At 44.7% G+C, this 17,396-nt stretch overlaps 1 protein-coding gene across 6 annotated transcripts in view; it reads right to left on the bottom strand.

The window, feature by feature from the left end:
* Positions 1–17,396, bottom strand: part of LOC139565661 (lysine-specific demethylase 5A-like) — a 60,481-nt gene that overhangs the window by 37,588 nt on the left and 5,497 nt on the right. For 2 of the 6 annotated variants that reach the window (XM_071386143.1, XM_071386147.1), the window contains exons 5-8: positions 11,722–11,898; positions 4,759–4,837; positions 657–751; positions 263–430 (exon numbers count right to left, since the gene is read on the bottom strand). In XM_071386143.1, coding sequence (XP_071242244.1) covers positions 263–430; positions 657–751; positions 4,759–4,837; positions 11,722–11,898 — 519 coding nt within the window. The remainder of the gene's footprint in view (positions 1–262; positions 431–656; positions 752–4,758; positions 4,838–11,721; positions 11,899–17,396) is intronic. The other 4 variants (XM_071386146.1, XM_071386148.1, XM_071386144.1 and 1 more) reach the window with 3 other exon arrangements.

The following is a 17,396-nucleotide window of genomic DNA, read 5'->3' as shown; positions in this document are numbered from 1 at the left end:
TTCATACGGAGCAAAAATTGTAACACGTGGCAGGCAGGTGTGAACTGCATCCACTTTGTTGTAATTCTCCTTGTGATTTACATTTTTGTATGTATTTATGCACTAAATATGGTGATGAAAGATACATTTTCCGAAAAGGATACAATAAAGAAATTATTATAACTCAAACTACTGCAAAAACCTTCCATGAAGTTAGCTGTCATGTATGTTTCTCAAGTGAGGAATCGGCTTGGGTAGTGGAAGAGTCACCAGAGTTCCATACCTCAGCGACACACTTGGGGCATCGCCAGTCCCCCTTGGGGACATCCTGTAGGGGCGGAATCAGACAGAAGGTGTGGTAGCTATCATCACAGCCGTCACACAGCAGGAGGCGATCCTCCTCGTCGCCTCGCCCACACATCAGGCACATGTACAGGTCAATCTGGGGGATCTAGAACAGGAAATACAGAACAATAATAATCAGTCAAATGATTAAATTCAAAAAGTGGTCCATGTAATTAAAAACATGTTTTTCGCCGTTGTCCACTAGTGATTCATTTGTGAGTTAGTTGAACAGGACAATACAGACAGAGAAGAAACGTGGAAATCAACTCACAACTGAGATTATAGAATAATAGACAGACACAGATGAGGAAGTTAACTGGTGTGACACTCACAAAGTTGACCTCCAGGGTCTCCTTGCGTGGTCGCATCTTAATGGCGAAGGCCTGGGCCTTCAGGTGACGCTGCTTCTTATTCAACACATCGTCTGCTCATGTAACACAAGAGAACAGAATTGCTACAATAACGAGCTGAGGAAATTGACACAACTTGTATTCCCCCCCACCCACCCCAAAAAAAAAAATATAGAAAAAAAACATTGCACACTAATTATGCTCAAACATTTAATGGGTATAGCAACCAACGTTTTGACACGCAGTGCCTTCTTCAGGGTTACATGGCAAATGATTGAACCAGGTTATGTAGACAAACAGTACAATTAGCACAGCCAATGAACACAGTGAAGGGAGTATCATAGTAATTGAGGTAATGAGGGATGAAAAAGTGGAACTGTTAAAAAAAACTAATATTTTACAGCATGCCAAGATGTAAATAATTGCTCAATGTATTCAACATCACCTTATGTCAACATGATTAGATATAATAGAAAAATCTTGGTCCACCGAGAGTAGTCTTCTTTCAACCAATCCATTGGTAGACATTTTAAAACACTGTATTTTTACGTGTATAGACACACCCTGTGTTTGAACGAAATGCACTGAGCTTCTCTGGTGCTTTAAGCACACTGTTGAAATAATTAAAAGGACTCACAAACGACTCAAGAGGGGGCCCAATGGCCACTCTGCGTTAAAGAAAATTACTAAGTGCGCCTGTGTGACTGGCACACGTTCTCTCTCCTCTCCAGCGAGCAGGCACTACAGCAGAGCAAGTGTTCATCGTGCTGTCCGTGCTGAAGCTGCAACATAAGTACAGCCATTTAATTTCTTACTTGTTCCTCTGACTGAAAACTTCTGTTACCGAAATTGTTTAGGAAAACAATTCCCTCTCTATTCCATCAACCCCTGCTCTGTTTACGCAATGCATTGCATCCACATGGCCAATAGGCCTGACCTATAGACTATCATAATCACATCAACAAATTGGTTAAAAACTCCCAACACCGTGACAGCAAAATGGATGTGGAGGACGTGAAAAACAAACTTGAAAACGGGGGAATGTTTACTGGTTGCTCAGGAGGGAAAGGGGAAGTCATATCTGTGGAAGACATTTGACTTAGTTGTGGAAACTACTGGAGATCCAGACAAAAGGAGGGTATAGGAGCAAGCGTTGCATGAGTAGTGTGTGTCAAACAGGTGCTGTTAGATTACAATATAATTGTTCTGCTCGTTTGGAACACTGTAAACACTAAATTAAATCATACCAGAGTTAAAACAATGTAATGTAAACTTTTATTACAGCATAGCAAAGATTTAAAACAGCCGAATTTGAGAAATTGCTTTACCCAACATATTGCGTTAGCATGAGGCTAGGTGCTCACAGAAATCAGTAGGCTATTAAACAAAACCAAACAGGCAACAGAAGCAGGATCTGTCTTATTTCTGTAGATATATATGGATGATTTAAAAAACAAGGCATGTTTAACAGTTATGCTATTGATTATAGGCCTAATTAAGTTGGAGTTTCCTCTTGCCTCAATTTTCATAGTCAATTAGAGCAAAAATTGTTTCCTCGTCTCTTCACTCCGCTGCTGCCTCCACCTCTTAGTTCACAACACCAATATGCTGGTTAACTTCGCTATTATGCACATAGCAACATATAGGGAAAGGCGCCAATTCAACGACGCACTGAAGATTGTGTTTCAGAAGAAGCAGACAGACAACTATCCATCCCGGGAGAAAACACATTTATCATAAAGTCAAATTGTGTTCACTAGGGCCTCCCGGGTGGCGCAGTGGTCTAGTGCACTGCATCGCAGCGCTAGCTGTGCCACCAGAGTCTCTGGGTTCGCGCCCAGGTTCTGTCGCAGCCGGCCGCGACCGGGAGGTCCGTGGGGCGACGCACAATTGGCCTAGCGTCGTCCGGGTTAGGGAGGGTTTGGCCGGTAGGGATATCCTTGTCTCATCGCGCACCAGCGACTCCTGTGGCGGGCCGGGCGCAGTGCGCGCTAACCAAGGGGGCCGGGTGCACGGTGTTTCCTCCGACACATTGGTGCGGCTGGCTTCCGGGTTGGAGGCGCGCTGTGTTAAGAAGCAGTGCGGCTTGGTTGGGTTGTGCTTCAGAGGACGCATGGCTTTTGACCTTCGTCTCTCCCGAGCCCGTACGGGAGTTGTAGCGATGAGACAAGATAGTAATTACTAGCGATTGGATACCACGAAAATTGGGGAAAAAACTTTTCTCTGTTCAGCTTTCCCTCGATCCTGACTAGTCACCCAGTCCCTGCCGCTTAAAAATATCCCCTATGCATCATGCTGCCACCACCATGCTTCACCTTAGGGATGGTATTGGCTAGGTGATGAGCGGTGCCTGGTTTCCTCCAGACGTGACGCTTGGCATTCAAGCCAGAGTTCAATCTTGGTTTCATCAGACTAGAGAATCTTGTTTCTCATGGACTAAGAGTCCTTTAGGTGCCTTTTGGAAAACTCCAAGCGGGATGTCATGTGCTTTTTACTGAGGAGTAGCTTCCGTCTGACCACTCTACCATAAAGGCCTGATTGGTGGAGTGCTGCAGAGATGGTTGTCCTTCTGGAAGGTTCTCCCATCTCCACAGAGGAACTCTGGAGCTCTGTCAGAGTGACCATCAGGTTCTTTGTCAACTCCCCGTCCAAGGCCCTTCACCGATTACTCAGGTTTGGCTGAGCGGCCAGCTCTAGGAAGAGTCTTGGTTGTTACAAACTTCCTCCATTTAAGAATAATGGAACCCACTTTTGGACCTTCAATGCTGCAGAATTGTTTTGGCACCCTTCCCCAGATCTGTGCCTCGACACAATCCTGTCTTGGAGCTCTACGGACAATTCCTTTGACCAGTGGGGTTAAGTACTTAAGTAGAAATACTTTCATTTTAAAGTACTACTTAAGTCGTTTTTGGGGTATCTGTACTTTATATTTTGACTAGTTTTACTTTACTACATCCCAAAAGAAAATGTACTTTTTACTTAGATTTTCCCTGACACCCAAAAGTACCCGTCACATTTGGAATGCTTAGCAGGACAGGAAAATGGTCCAAATCACACACTTATCAAGAGAACCTCTCTGGTCATCCCTACTGCCTCTGATCTGTCAGACTCACTAAACACAAATGCTTCGTTTGTAAATGAGTGTTGGAGTGTGCTCCTGGTTATCCGTAAATTAAAACAAAAATAGTGCCGTCTGGGTTGCTTAATATAAAAAAATTGAAATTATTTAGGCTTTTACTTTTCATACTTAAGTATATTTTAGCAATTACATTTACTTTTGATACTTAAGTATATTTAAAAACATACACTTTTAAACTTTTACTCAAGTCGTATTTTACTGGATGACTTCCACTTTTACAATAGTCATTTTTCTTTAAAAAAAAGGTATCTTTCCTTTTACTCAAGTATGCCAATTGGGTCCTTTTTCCACCACTGCCTTTGACCTCATGATTGGTTTTTCCTCTGACATGCACCATCAACTGTGGGCCTTATACAGACCGGTGTGTGCCTTTCCAGATATTGTCCAATCAATTAAATTTACCACAGGTGGACTCCAATCAAGTTGAAGAAACATCTCAAGGATGATCAATGGAAACAGGAGCTCAATGTCAAGTCTCATAGCAAAGGGTCTGAATACTTATGTAAATAACATATGTTTTACATTTTTAATAAATAAGCAAACATTTCTAAAAACCTGTTTTCGCCTTGTCATAATGGGGTATTATTTTTATAGTTCCTCAATGGTTTTTTTTCATACATTTTTGAATAAGGCTGAAATGTAACAAAATGTGGAAAAAGTGAAGTGTCTGACACTTCTCGAATACACTGTATAGTGCCATTATCTTTCCTACATACTTTATATCTGGTTTAAGTTTACACTGAAAGTATTTTAACATTCCGAAAATGTATTTACAAATTATTCAAAAAATAATGAATAAAAAGTTTGGACTTAAGCGTCCCGAATTTTTTTTGAAGCGGGCTGCCCAACAGTTTCAATAGTAGAAAAGTCCCTGAACAGATACTTGTCGTTGCAGCATCTGCTTTGAGTAAGTGAAGTCAAATAAATACTAGCTAAGTTCCTTACCAGCTGGTACAATCTCTAACCCAACCATCTTGGGAACACTGCCAAAGATATGCAGGGTCTTGGGCTCTTTGATTTCCCGCTAGGAGAGGAGACAAAAACACAATACAACATCAAGGAACGTTCCTGGGACAAGTCCAAAATGTCACCCTTTTCCCTATATAGAGCACTACTATTGACTAGAGCATTATGCAGGCCCGGTCAAAAGTAGTGTAATATATAGGGAATAGGGTGCTATTTCAGATGCAGAGTCCTGGAGAGATGTCCAGGAAACAGTTAGATCCTGTTGGATTGACAAACATCAGCCACTGACCCCGTCGAGAGTTCCACTGACTGCAGCTGGGGAATCTAGGACATGAAGGGGCAGAAGCTGGGTTGCTGTTCAATTAAAAGGTAGCCAACAATGGTAATGTGATTTTGGGCTTGGATAATCAATGAATCCATGGTGATATTGTATGTCATTTGGATGTCTTTATGCCAAAATACACAAACAACTGTATTTTATTTGTCACATGCGCCAAATACAACAGGTGTAGACCGTACAGTGAAATTCTTACTTACAGGCCCTTAACCAACAATGCTTAGAGAAGAAAATTATGTAAACAAAATAGATAAGAAGAAAATAAAAAAGTAACAAATAATTAAAACAACAGCAGTAATACAGTAAGTTAACTCTGGACTACCTCTAGCATGGTCTCCGTTAACTGGTAGTAGCCGGCTTCTGGCGGATAAAGGTTTTTTAAACGCAGAAAAATAAAATTGAAATGTGGCAAATTTTCTGGGAGAATAAGAAAAAAAATCCCATTGCGAAATAGTGCTTATCGGTCTATAGGTGAATTTGCATACTGTTATGGAATTAAATTGGCACGTGTACAGTATATTCGTTACGTATCTTATTCATCACACACGTACAGATACAGAGCATTTGAGCAGAAAATCTGTCAAGACAGCATAAGAGCTGCTGCTGCTACAGTATCGCAAAAATCAGACCATATCCACAAGGGCAATTATTTTATATCACTTTTCTTTCATTGTCCAGTAGCCAAAGGAACAATCATATTAGATCTGTCCTCTTTCTACATTTCTAATGGATATTTTAATTGCTGCGCTTATGTGAAAAAATTGTTTGTAATGTGAAGAAATAATAGTTTATCAACATTAAGCTACATTTTCTAACCTGTTGCATCAGACTAATTGCTTTTTAAAGTTTTCTATGTAGCCTAGACCTACTGTCCCAAAGTCAGTTTGGATAGGCTATTTCTTTCTCGACAAGCTGACCAATAGAATAGGTAAACTTTTCTACTACGGGGATATCAGTTTGACATAGGCTAGTAATTTTGCTATTCGTTACGCGTCTTGTTGGCTAAGGAAACGTAAATATGGACAGTTATTCTAACATCTTCAAAGTGCACATCAAAACACCATACCGGCTTTGACGCTCGTCGGTTGTGGCAGAGCTTGAAAACTATTACAGACTACAAAGGGAAAGCCTGCCACGAGCTGTCCAGTGACGTGAGCCTACCAGACGAGCTAAATGCCTTTCATGCTCGCGTCGAGGCAAGCAACACTGAAGCATGCATGAGAGCACCAGCCGTTCCGGGCGACTGTGATCACGCTCTCTGTAGTCAATGTGAGCAAGACCTTAAAAACAGGTCAACATTCACAAAGCCGAGGCTAGGCGGATTACCAGGACATGAACTACAACTGGCAAGTGTCTTCACTGACATGTTCAACCCCACCCTGACCGAGTCTGCAATACCTACATGTATCAAGCAGACCACCATAGTCCCTACGCCCAAAGAAGCGAAGGTAACCTGCCTAAATGATTACTGTCCCGAAGCAATCGTCGGTAGCCATGAAGTGCTTTGAAAGGCTGGTCATGGCTCACAACATCATCATCCTGGAAACCCTAGACCGACTCCAGTTCACATACCACCCCAACAGATCCACAGATGACGCAATCACACTCCACACTGCCCTTTCCCACCTAGACAAAAGGAACACCTATGTGAGAATGCTGTTCATTGACTACAGCTCAGCGTTCAAAGCTCATCACTAAGCTAAGGGCCCTGGGACTAAACACCTCCCCCCGCAACTGGATCCTGGACTTCCTGACGGGCCACCCCCAGTTGGTAAGGGTAGGCAACACATCTGCCACGCTGATCCTCAACACTGGGGAAGGAGGTCAGAGACCTGGCAGTGTGGTGCCAGGACAACAACCTCTCCCTCAATGTGAGCAAACAAAGGAGCTGATCGTGGACTACAGGAAAAGGCTGGCCGAACAGGCTTACATTAACATTGACAGGGCTGTAGTGGAGCAGGTGAAGAGTTACAAGTTCCTTGGTGTCCACGTCAACAAACTATCATTGTCCAGTCTCCCGGGTGGCGCAGTGGTCTAGGGCACTGCATCGCAGTGCTAGCTGCGCCACCAGAGTCTCTGGGTTCGCGCCCAGGCTGGGCTGGGTTCGCGCCCAGGCTCTGTCGCAGCCGGCCGCAACCGGGAGATCCGTGGGGCGACGCACAATTGGCATAGCGTCGTCCGGGTTAGGGAGGGTTTGGCCGGTAGGGAGGGTTTGGCCGGTAGGGATATCCTTGTCTCAGTATGTAAAAAAAAAATTAAAAAATAAAATGTAATAAAAAATGTATGCACTCTACTGTAAGTCGCTCTGGATAAGAGCGTCTGCTAAATGACTAAAATGTAAATGTAAATGTCCAAACAAGACAGTTGTGAAGAGGCATGACAACACCTTTTCCGCCTCCGGAGACTGAATAGATATGGCATGGGTCCCCAGATCCTCAAAAAGTTCTACAGCTGCACCATTGGGAACATCCTGACCAGTTGCATCACCACCAGGTATGGCATCTGGCTAAGGCGCTACAGAGGGTAGTGCGTACGACCCAGTACATCGCTGGGGCCAAGCTTCCTACCATCCAGGACCTATATAGTAGGCGGTGTCAGAGGAAGGCCCAAAACAATTGTCTAAGACTCCAGTCACCCAAGTCATAGACTGTTCTCTCTGCTACCGCACGACAAGCGGTACCGGACCGCCAAGTCTAGGATCAAAAAGCTCCTTAAAACCTTTTGTCAATCTAGGGGGTGCTGTTTCCACTTTGGAAAATATCGTCTCCAAATTAAACTGCCTCATACTCAATTCTTGCTCGTACAATATGCATATTATTATTACTATTGGATAGAAAACACTCTAGTTTCTAAAACCGTTTGAATTATTTCTCTGAGTGAAACAGAAGTCATTCTGCAGCTCACTTCCTGTCAATAAGTGAGATTTCTGAAATTGAGGTCTCTGTTCCAGGGTCGGTTTATAAATTCCCTTATAAGGTATGGGGCTACATGCACTGCATACGCCTTCCCCTAGATGTCAGTAAGCGGTGAGACTTTGAATGGAGCGGATAGCACCATCTGGGGGAGTATAAAACCTCTTGGAACGGAAGTATCGACCTTTTCGACGAGGCGCCTGACGCAGCAGGGACACCGGCATGGCTTCTTCAAAATCTTTCGGTTTAGCAGTTCTATATCTCCGGCTCTGATTTAATTTGTTTTTTGTCTTAAAAACTTCATAAGGTAGTTAATTTAAACGGACTTATAGCAGTTTATAGCAGTTTATTGCGATTTTCCTGGATTTCTTTGTGACGCGCTTTCACGAGTTGGACACCTCTCCAGTGGGTGGCTAACGTTAGCGGCTATTTCGACAGGACAAGAGGACATCTTTCAACCCAAAGACGATTGTTCTGGAGAAAGGACACCTTGCCCAAGATTCTGATGGAAGCTCAGCTAATAGTAAGCAGTCTTTATGCTGTTAATTCGTACTTATGTTGACAAATGTCAAATAATAATTCCGCCATGAATTATGGTGCGGTCTCCCTTTAGCGCACGCTGTATTGCGCAGTAACGTTAATTTTAAAAATCTAACACAGCGATTGCATTAAGAACTAATTTATCTTTCATTTGCTGTCCAACTTGTATTTTTTAGTCAAGTTTATGAATAGTTTTCGATTAGAATAGGTTCCTCTCCAAGATGGCGCCGGACAGATTTCTTGAAGTTTTGGCCACTATTCACATTGTATAACCACGATTTGTGCCGCTAAATATGCACATTTTCAAACAAACTCTATATGCATTGTGTAATATGATGTTATAGGACTGTCATCTGAAGAATTCTGAGAAGGTTAGTGAAAAAATTAATATATTTTGGTGGCTTATACTAATCGCTATGTTTTTGCTTGAATCAATGCTGTTGTGATGTTTGCTATTGTGGTAAGCTAATATAACGCTATATTGTGTTTTCGCTGTAAAACACTTAGAAAATCTGAAATATTGTCTGGATTCACAAGATCTGTGTCTTTCAATTGCTGTACGCTGTGTATTTTTAAGAAATGTTTTATGATGAGTAATTAAGTAATACACGTTGCTCTCTGTAGTTATTCTAGTCGCTTTGGTGAGTTTTGTGATAGTGGCTGCAATGGTAAACTATGATTTATACCTGAAATATGCACATTTTTCTAACAAAACATATGCTATACAATAAATATGTTATCAGACTGTCATCTGATGAAGTTTTTTCTTGGTTAGTGGCTATTTATATCTTTATTTGGTCGAATTTGTGATAGCTACTGATGGAGTAAAAAACTGGTGGAGTAAAAAAATGGTGTCTTTTGCTAACGTGGTTAGCTAATAGATTTACATATTGTGTCTTCCCTGTAAGACATTTTAAAAAACAGAAATGATGGCTGGATTCACAAGATGTGTATCTTTCATCTGGTGTCTTGGACTTGTGATTTAATGATATTTAGATGCTAGTATTTACTTGTGACGCTATGCTAGGCTATGCTAGTCAGCTTTTTTACTGTGGGGGGTGCTCCCGGATCCGGGTTTGGGAGGAATTAGAGGTTAAAAACAGTTTCTTCCCCCAAGCCATAAGACTGCTGAACAATTAACCAAATGGCCACCCAAAAGATTACAATTGACACGCTCCCTTTGTTTTTACACTGCTGCTAGTCGCTGTTTATTATCTATGCTTAGTCACTTTACCCCTACCTACATGTATACCCGCACATTGACTCGGTACCAGTACCCCCTGTATATAGCCTCTTTATTGTTACTGGTACTATATTTTCTTAACTCTATTTATTGAACTGCATTGTTGGTTAAGGGCTTGTAAGTAAGAATTTCATGGTAAGGTTGTATTCGGAGCATGTGACAAATAAAATTTGATTTGATTGAAGGACCACACAATCGTTGCATCCTCGACTTCCATGTTCTGTTAATATGACGTGCCATAATACAAATGTGATTTCCTTCATTCTGAGCACCGTGGGTGCATATGGGTCCATACATTAGATCAGTATCTCAGTTAGCAGCATATAAAAACTACAACCCCCAACCTAACGTCCTACAGAACTTGTGATAAGAAATATGTTGTGCTGAACTCCACAAGAGGAAAAGTTAAAGATACTGTTTATTATCCATGCATGGTCACTTCAAATTTAAAAATATATATATATAATTTTATTTGTCACATACACATGGTTTGCAGATGTTAATGCGAGTGTAGCGAAATGCTTGTGCTTCTAGTTCCGACAATGCAGTAATATCTAACAATTCCCCAACAACCACCAAATACACACAAATCTAAAGGGGTGAATGAGAATATGTACATGTAAGTATATGGATGAGTGATGGCTGAGCAGCATTGGCAAGGTGCAATAGATGGTATAAAATACAGTATATACACTACAGTTCAAAAGTTTGGGGTCACTCAGAAATGTCCTTGTTTATAAAAGAAAAGCTCATTTTTGTCCATTAAAATAATAACTTCATGATGACAGAAGTGAGTGCTAAGGGGAGATAGTCATTAAGTTCAGTTACCTTTGCCTTCTTAGGTACAGGAACAATGGTAGCCATCTTGGATCATGTGGGAACAACAGACTGGGATAGGGAGCGATTGAGTATGTCCGTAAACACACCAGCCAGCTGGTCTGTGCATGCTTTGAGGACGCGGCTAGGGATGCCGTCTGGGCCAGCAGCCTTGTGAGGGTTAACACGTTTAAATGTTTTACTCACGTCTGCCACGAATAAGGAGAAGGGGCGGGGGGGGCTGTACTATCCTCAAAGCGGGCAAAGGTGTTTAGTCTGTCTGGAAGTGTGACGTCGGTGTCCGTGACGAGGCTGGATTTTTTTTTGTAGTCCGTGATTTCCTGTAGACCCTGCCACATACGTCTCGTGTCTGAGCTGTTGAATTGCGACTCCACCATGTCCCTGTACTGGCATTTCGCTTGTTTGATTGCCTTGCGGAGGGAATAGCTACCCTGTTTATAGTCAGACATATTCCCAGACCTCTTTCCATGGTTAAATGTGGTGCCCCCGCACATTAACCGGTGCCCCCGCACATTGACTCTGTACCGGTACGTCCTGTATATAGCTGTATACTGTTACTTTATGGTTGATCCTTAATTATTATTATTTATTTTATATATATTTTTTACTTCAGTTACTTTTGTAAATACTTTAACACTTCTTTTGTAGAACTGCACTGTTGGTTAAGGGCTTGTCAGTAAGCATTTCACTGTAAGGTCTACACCTGTTGTATTTGGCACTTGTGACAAATACAATTGATTTGAATTAAAGCCCTTACAGTAACTACGTGACCCCATGACACAGGGTGACGAGCAGAGAGATCTCTCTTGATGTTATGGGCACACGCAAGGCTAAGGCTCTCTGGCTATTGAGAATGTAGCTAATGAGTCCAGAGCCAGCACACAGGCTGCAAAGCCCCTCTTGCTAATGAGAATGTATCTCCATCCAGCAATTGCATTTCCAGTACATTAAGTCCACAAACAAGTTAGGCAAAAAAACAGAAGAGTAAAAATGCAGATCATTTTAGTAAATCACCATGTGAAATCAAAATGAAAGTGATAAAATAAAATATAAAAACAGTCTCCGGTGATCACCTCATCACCGACCTCAGACTTCAGGCGGCGGGAGCGTCGCTCAGGGAGCGGGCAGTCCTTGTTCGGAGTCCCGTCACTCAGGCTGTCCCTCTCTCTGTCCTCTTCATCCTCCTCTTCCCCCATGCCCTCGTCCTGCTCCTCTCCATCATCTCCCTCCTCGTACAGACGGTGGATACCCTGAGGGGGACAGAGAAGGTAGGGAACAGAGGTAAAAGACCACAACAGAGGTAGGAGAACACCTACAAACCCACTTCACAACAAGGTGGTGGTATGGTAGGTTTTACTGTAGCAGATGTAAGGTGTTGGTTGCTAGCTTCTTGGAGTGGTTGAATAGAGCAGGGAGTAGTAACATTTATAACATGGCATTGTTATTATTATTATTATTATATTATTATTATATTATTATATTATTAAATACATTGTTATTGTTCTCTCCAAAACTCTTGAACGTGCCGTCCTTGGCCAGCTCTCCTGCTATCTCTCTCAGAATGACCTTCTTGATCCAAATCAGTCAGGTTTCAAGACTAGTCATTCAACTGAGACTGCTCTTCTCTGTGTCACGGAGGCGCTCCGCACTGCTAAAGCTAACTCTCTCTCCTCTGCTCTCATCCTTCTAGACCTATCGGCTGCCTTTGATACTGTGAACCATCAGATCCTCCTCTCCGAGCTGGGCATCTCCGGCGCGGCCCACGCTTGGATTGCGTCCTACCTGACAGGTCGCTCCTACCAGGTGGCGTGGCGAGAATCTGTCTCCGCACCACGTGCTCTCACCACTGGTGTCCCCCAGGGCTCTGTTCTAGGCCCTCTCCTATTCTCGCTATACACCAAGTCACTTGGCTCTGTCATATCCTCACATGGTCTCTCCTATCATTGCTATGCAGACGACACACAATTAATCTTCTCCTTTCCCCCCTCTGATAACCAGGTGGTGAATCGCATCTCTGCATGTCTGGCAGACATATCAGTGTGGATGACGGATCACCACCTCAAGCTGAACCTCGGCAAGACGGAGCTGCTCTTCCTCCCGGGGAAGGACTGCCCGTTCCATGATCTCGCCATCACGGTTGACAACTCCATTGTGTCCTCCTCCCAGAGTGCTAAGAACCTTGGCGTGATCCTGGACAACACCCTGTCGTTCTCAACTAACATCAAGGCGGTGACCCGTTCCTGTAGGTTCATGCTATACAACATTCGCAGAGTACGACCCTGCCTCACGCAGGAAGCGGCGCAGGTCCTAATCCAGGCACTTGTCATCTCCCGTCTGGATTACTGCAACTCGCTGTTGGCTGGGCTCCCTGCCTGTGCCATTAAACCCCTACAACTCATCCAGAACGCCGCAGCCCGTCTGGTGTTCAACTTTCCCAAGTTCTCTCACGTCACCCCGCTCCTCCGCTCTCTCCACTGGCTTCCAGTTGAAGCTCGCATCCGCTACAAGACCATGGTGCTTGCCTACGGAGCTGTGAGGGGAACGGCACCTCCGTACCTTCAGGCTCTGATCAGGCCCTACACCCAAACAAGGGCACTGCGTTCATCCACCTCTGGCCTGCTCGCCTCCCTACCTCTGAGGAAGTACAGTTCCCGCTCAGCCCAGTCAAAACTGTTCGCTGCTCTGGCACCCCAATGGTGGAACAAACTCCCTCACGACGCCAGGTCAGCGGAGTCAATCACCACCTTCCGGAGACACCTGAAACCCCACCTCTTTAAGGAATACCTAGGATAGGATAAAGTAATCCTTCTAACCCCCCCCCCTTAAAAGAGTTAGATGCACTATTGTAAAGTGGTTGTTCCACTGGATATCATAAGGTGAATGCACCAATTTGTAAGTCGCTCTGGATAAGAGCGTCTGCTAAATGACTTAAATTGTTGAATACACATTTCTGATTGGCATTCTAGAGCATGCATTATTTAAGTGATAATGCCCAATAAGCCAGTGTTTGGAGGGTATATTGGCACGGGTGTTGTTAGGCCCAAGGAACAGCAAACCGTGCCAATATATCCTCCAAACACCGGCTTCAAGGGCATTATCACTTTTATACAACAGGTTACATATTCAAATAATGACTGACATATTTTCATTAAAAACATTATTTTGATTAATTTATTCATACTATTTAATCATTCTACAAGATATAGTCCCGACATAAAATCTAGGGTTGCTACCCAAGCCGGCTGGTCGTGCATTCTATTGGTTCAGTTGCTAGAGACACGACCCAGTCGTTCAGTCTTTTTATTCGTTCAAAACGTTCCATTGCCTTACTGGCTGGCAAAGTTCTTATCCCGTGCTTGCTAACTTGCTAACTTAGTCACGTCAAACAATGAGGTGCGATTTCACCTGGCATATCAACTGTGCTCTCGTCAGCACACTGTTGAGCAAGCCAACACACTAACACAATCACTTCAAACACTGAAGCTGGAAAGACTGCAAACTAGCTGCACTTTGTTTTGTTTTACCTTTTTTCAATTGACATTTCTTTGTATATATATATCCATAAAAATTATGCCAGCTGATTCATGATTTCAACTGACTGAGAAACGCTGCCTGCCTCGGTCTCGTCCTGACTCCCGACCCCTACACGTTCATTACTATGGGACAGCTGGAGATCCAATTTGAATATTGAAACAATATCACAAATGTCTGAGAGACAGACAGCAAAGTTTATACTAGTTTATACAAAGTGGGACAAAATAAGGACAGAAGAAAAGGGAAAGGGGACATTAAGGTGAAACAGTCCTCTAAAGACACAAAAGACAATAATACAAGAAACAACACTTCTATTGCCTCTCCCTCTACGATACGCACTTCCGGGTTGGAGCGAGTAGTTGCATTCCGCTTTGCTCCACAGGTAGTATTACATTTCATTTCATTACAGTACAACAGTTTGATTTGTTTGATCTTAGCTGGCTACATAGCCGTCTTTGTATCCAAGATAATTGTGTAGTCTAGAGTAATTGTCGAGGTTACCTAGCCAGTTAGAGGTTACCTAGCCAGCTACACTTTCAAACAAAGTCAACAACGCAGCCACTGCTAGCTAGCCTATTTCACCAGCCAGCAGTACTATATCATTTTAGTCAATAAGATTTTTTTGCAACGTAAGCTTAACTTTCTGAACATTCGAGACGTGTAGTCCACTTGTCATTCCAATCTCCTTTGCATTAGCGTAGCCTCTTCTGTAGCCTGTCAACTATGTGTCTGTCTATCCCTGTTCTCTCCTCTCTGCACAGACCATACAAACGCTTCACACCGCGTGGCCGCTGCTACTCTAACCTGGTGGTCCCAGCGCGCACGACCCACGTGGAGTTCCAGGTCTCAGGCAGCCTCTGGAACTGCCGATCTGCGGCCAACAAGGCAGAGTTCATCTCAGCCTATGCTTCCCTCCAGTCCCTCGACTTCTTGGCACTGACGGAAACATGGATTACCACTGATAACACTGCTACTCCTACTGCTCTCTCCTCGTCTGCCCACGTGTTCTCGCACACCCCGAGAGCTTCTGGTCACGCACACCCCGAGAGCTTCTGGTCAGCGGGGTGGTGGAACTGGGATCCTCATCTCTCCCAAGTGGACATTCTCTCTTTCTCCCCTGACCCATCTGTCTATCGCCTCCTTTGAATTCCATGCTGTCACAGTTACCAGCCCTTTCAAGCTTAACATCCTTATCATTTATCGCCCTCCAGGTTCCCTTGGAGAGTTCATCAATGAGCTTGACGCCCTGATAAGTTCCTTTCCTGAGGATGGCTCACCTCTCACAGTTCTGGGTGACTTTAACCTCCCCACGTCTACCTTTGACTCATTCCTCTCTGCCTCCTTCTTTCCACTCCTCTCCTCTTTTGACCTCACCCTCTCACCTTCCCCCCCTACTCACAAGGCAGGCAATACGCTTGACCTCATCTTTACTAGATGCTGTTCTTCCACTAATCTCATTGCAACTCCCCTCCAAGTCTCCGACCACTACCTTGTATCCTTTTCCCTCTCGCTCTCATCCAACACTTCCCACACTGCCCCTACTCGGATGGTATCGCGCCGTCCCAACCTTCGCTCTCTCTCCCCCGCTACTCTCTCCTCTTCCATCCTATCATCTCTTCCCTCTGCTCAAACCTTCTCCAACCTATCTCCTGATTCTGCCTCCTCAACCCTCCTCTCCTCCCTTTCTGCATCCTTTGACTCTCTATGTCCCCTATCCTCCAGGCCGGCTCGGTCCTCCCCTCCTGCTCCGTGGCTCGACGACTCATTGCGAGCTCACAGAACAGGGCAGCCGAGCGGAAATGGAGGAAAACTCGCCTCCCTGCGGACCTGGCATCCTTTCACTCCCTCCTCTCTACATTCTCCTCTTCTGTCTCTGCTGCTAAAGCCAATTTCTACCACTCTAAATTCCAAGCATCTGCCTCTAACCCTAGGAAGCTCTTTGCCACCTTCTCCTCCCTCCTGAATCCTCCTCCCCCTCCTCCCCCCTCCTCCCTCTCTGCTGATGACTTCGTCAACCATTTTGAAAAGAAGGTCGACGACATCCGATCCTCGTTTGCTAAGTCAAACGACACCGCTGGTTCTGCTCACACTGCCCTACCCTGTGCTTTGACCTCTTTCTCCCCTCTCTCTCCAGATGAAATCTCGCGTCTTGTGACGGCCGGCCGCCCAACAACCTGCCCGCTTGACCCTATCCCCTCCTCTCTTCTCCAGACCATTTCCGGAGACCTTCTCCCTTACCTCACCTCGCTCATCAACTCATCCTTGACCGCTGGCTACGTCCCTTCCGTCTTCAAGAGAGCGAGAGTTGCACCCCTTCTGAAAAAACCTACACTCGATCCCTCCGATGTCAACAACTACAGACCAGTATCCCTTCTTTCTTTTCTCTCCAAAACTCTTGAACGTGCCGTCCTTGGCCAGCTCTCCTGCTATCTCTCTCAGAATGACCTTCTTGATCCAAATCAGTCAGGTTTCAAGACTAGTCATTCAACTGAGACTGCTCTTCTCTGTGTCACGGAGGCGCTCCGCACTGCTAAAGCTAACTCTCTCTCCTCTGCTCTCATCCTTCTAGACCTATCGGCTGCCTTTGATACTGTGAACCATCAGATCCTCCTCTCCACCCTCTCCGAGCTGGGCATCTCCGGCGCGGCCCACGCTTGGATTGCGTCCTACCTGACAGGTCGCTCCTACCAGGTGGCGTGGCGAGAATCTGTCTCCGCACCACGTGCTCTCACCACTGGTGTCCCCCAGGGCTCTGTTCTAGGCCCTCTCCTATTCTCGCTATACACCAAGTCACTTGGCTCTGTCATATCCTCACATGGTCTCTCCTATCATTGCTATGCAGACGACACACAATTAATCTTCTCCTTTCCCCCCTCTGATAACCAGGTGGTGAATCGCATCTCTGCATGTCTGGCAGACATATCAGTGTGGATGACGGATCACCACCTCAAGCTGAACCTCGGCAAGACGGAGCTGCTCTTCCTCCCGGGGAAGGACTGCCCGTTCCATGATCTCGCCATCACGGTTGACAACTCCATTGTGTCCTCCTCCCAGAGTGCTAAGAACCTTGGCGTGATCCTGGACAACACCCTGTCGTTCTCAACTAACATCAAGGCGGTGACCCGTTCCTGTAGGTTCATGCTCTACAACATTCGCAGAGTACGACCCTGCCTCACGCAGGAAGCGGCGCAGGTCCTAATCCAGGCACTTGTCA

Source organism: Salvelinus alpinus, chromosome 37 (genome assembly GCF_045679555.1).
Source record: "Salvelinus alpinus chromosome 37, SLU_Salpinus.1, whole genome shotgun sequence".
Classification (NCBI taxonomy): Eukaryota; Metazoa; Chordata; class Actinopteri; order Salmoniformes; family Salmonidae; genus Salvelinus; species Salvelinus alpinus.
This window is presented reverse-complemented; position numbering and strand designations above follow the sequence as displayed.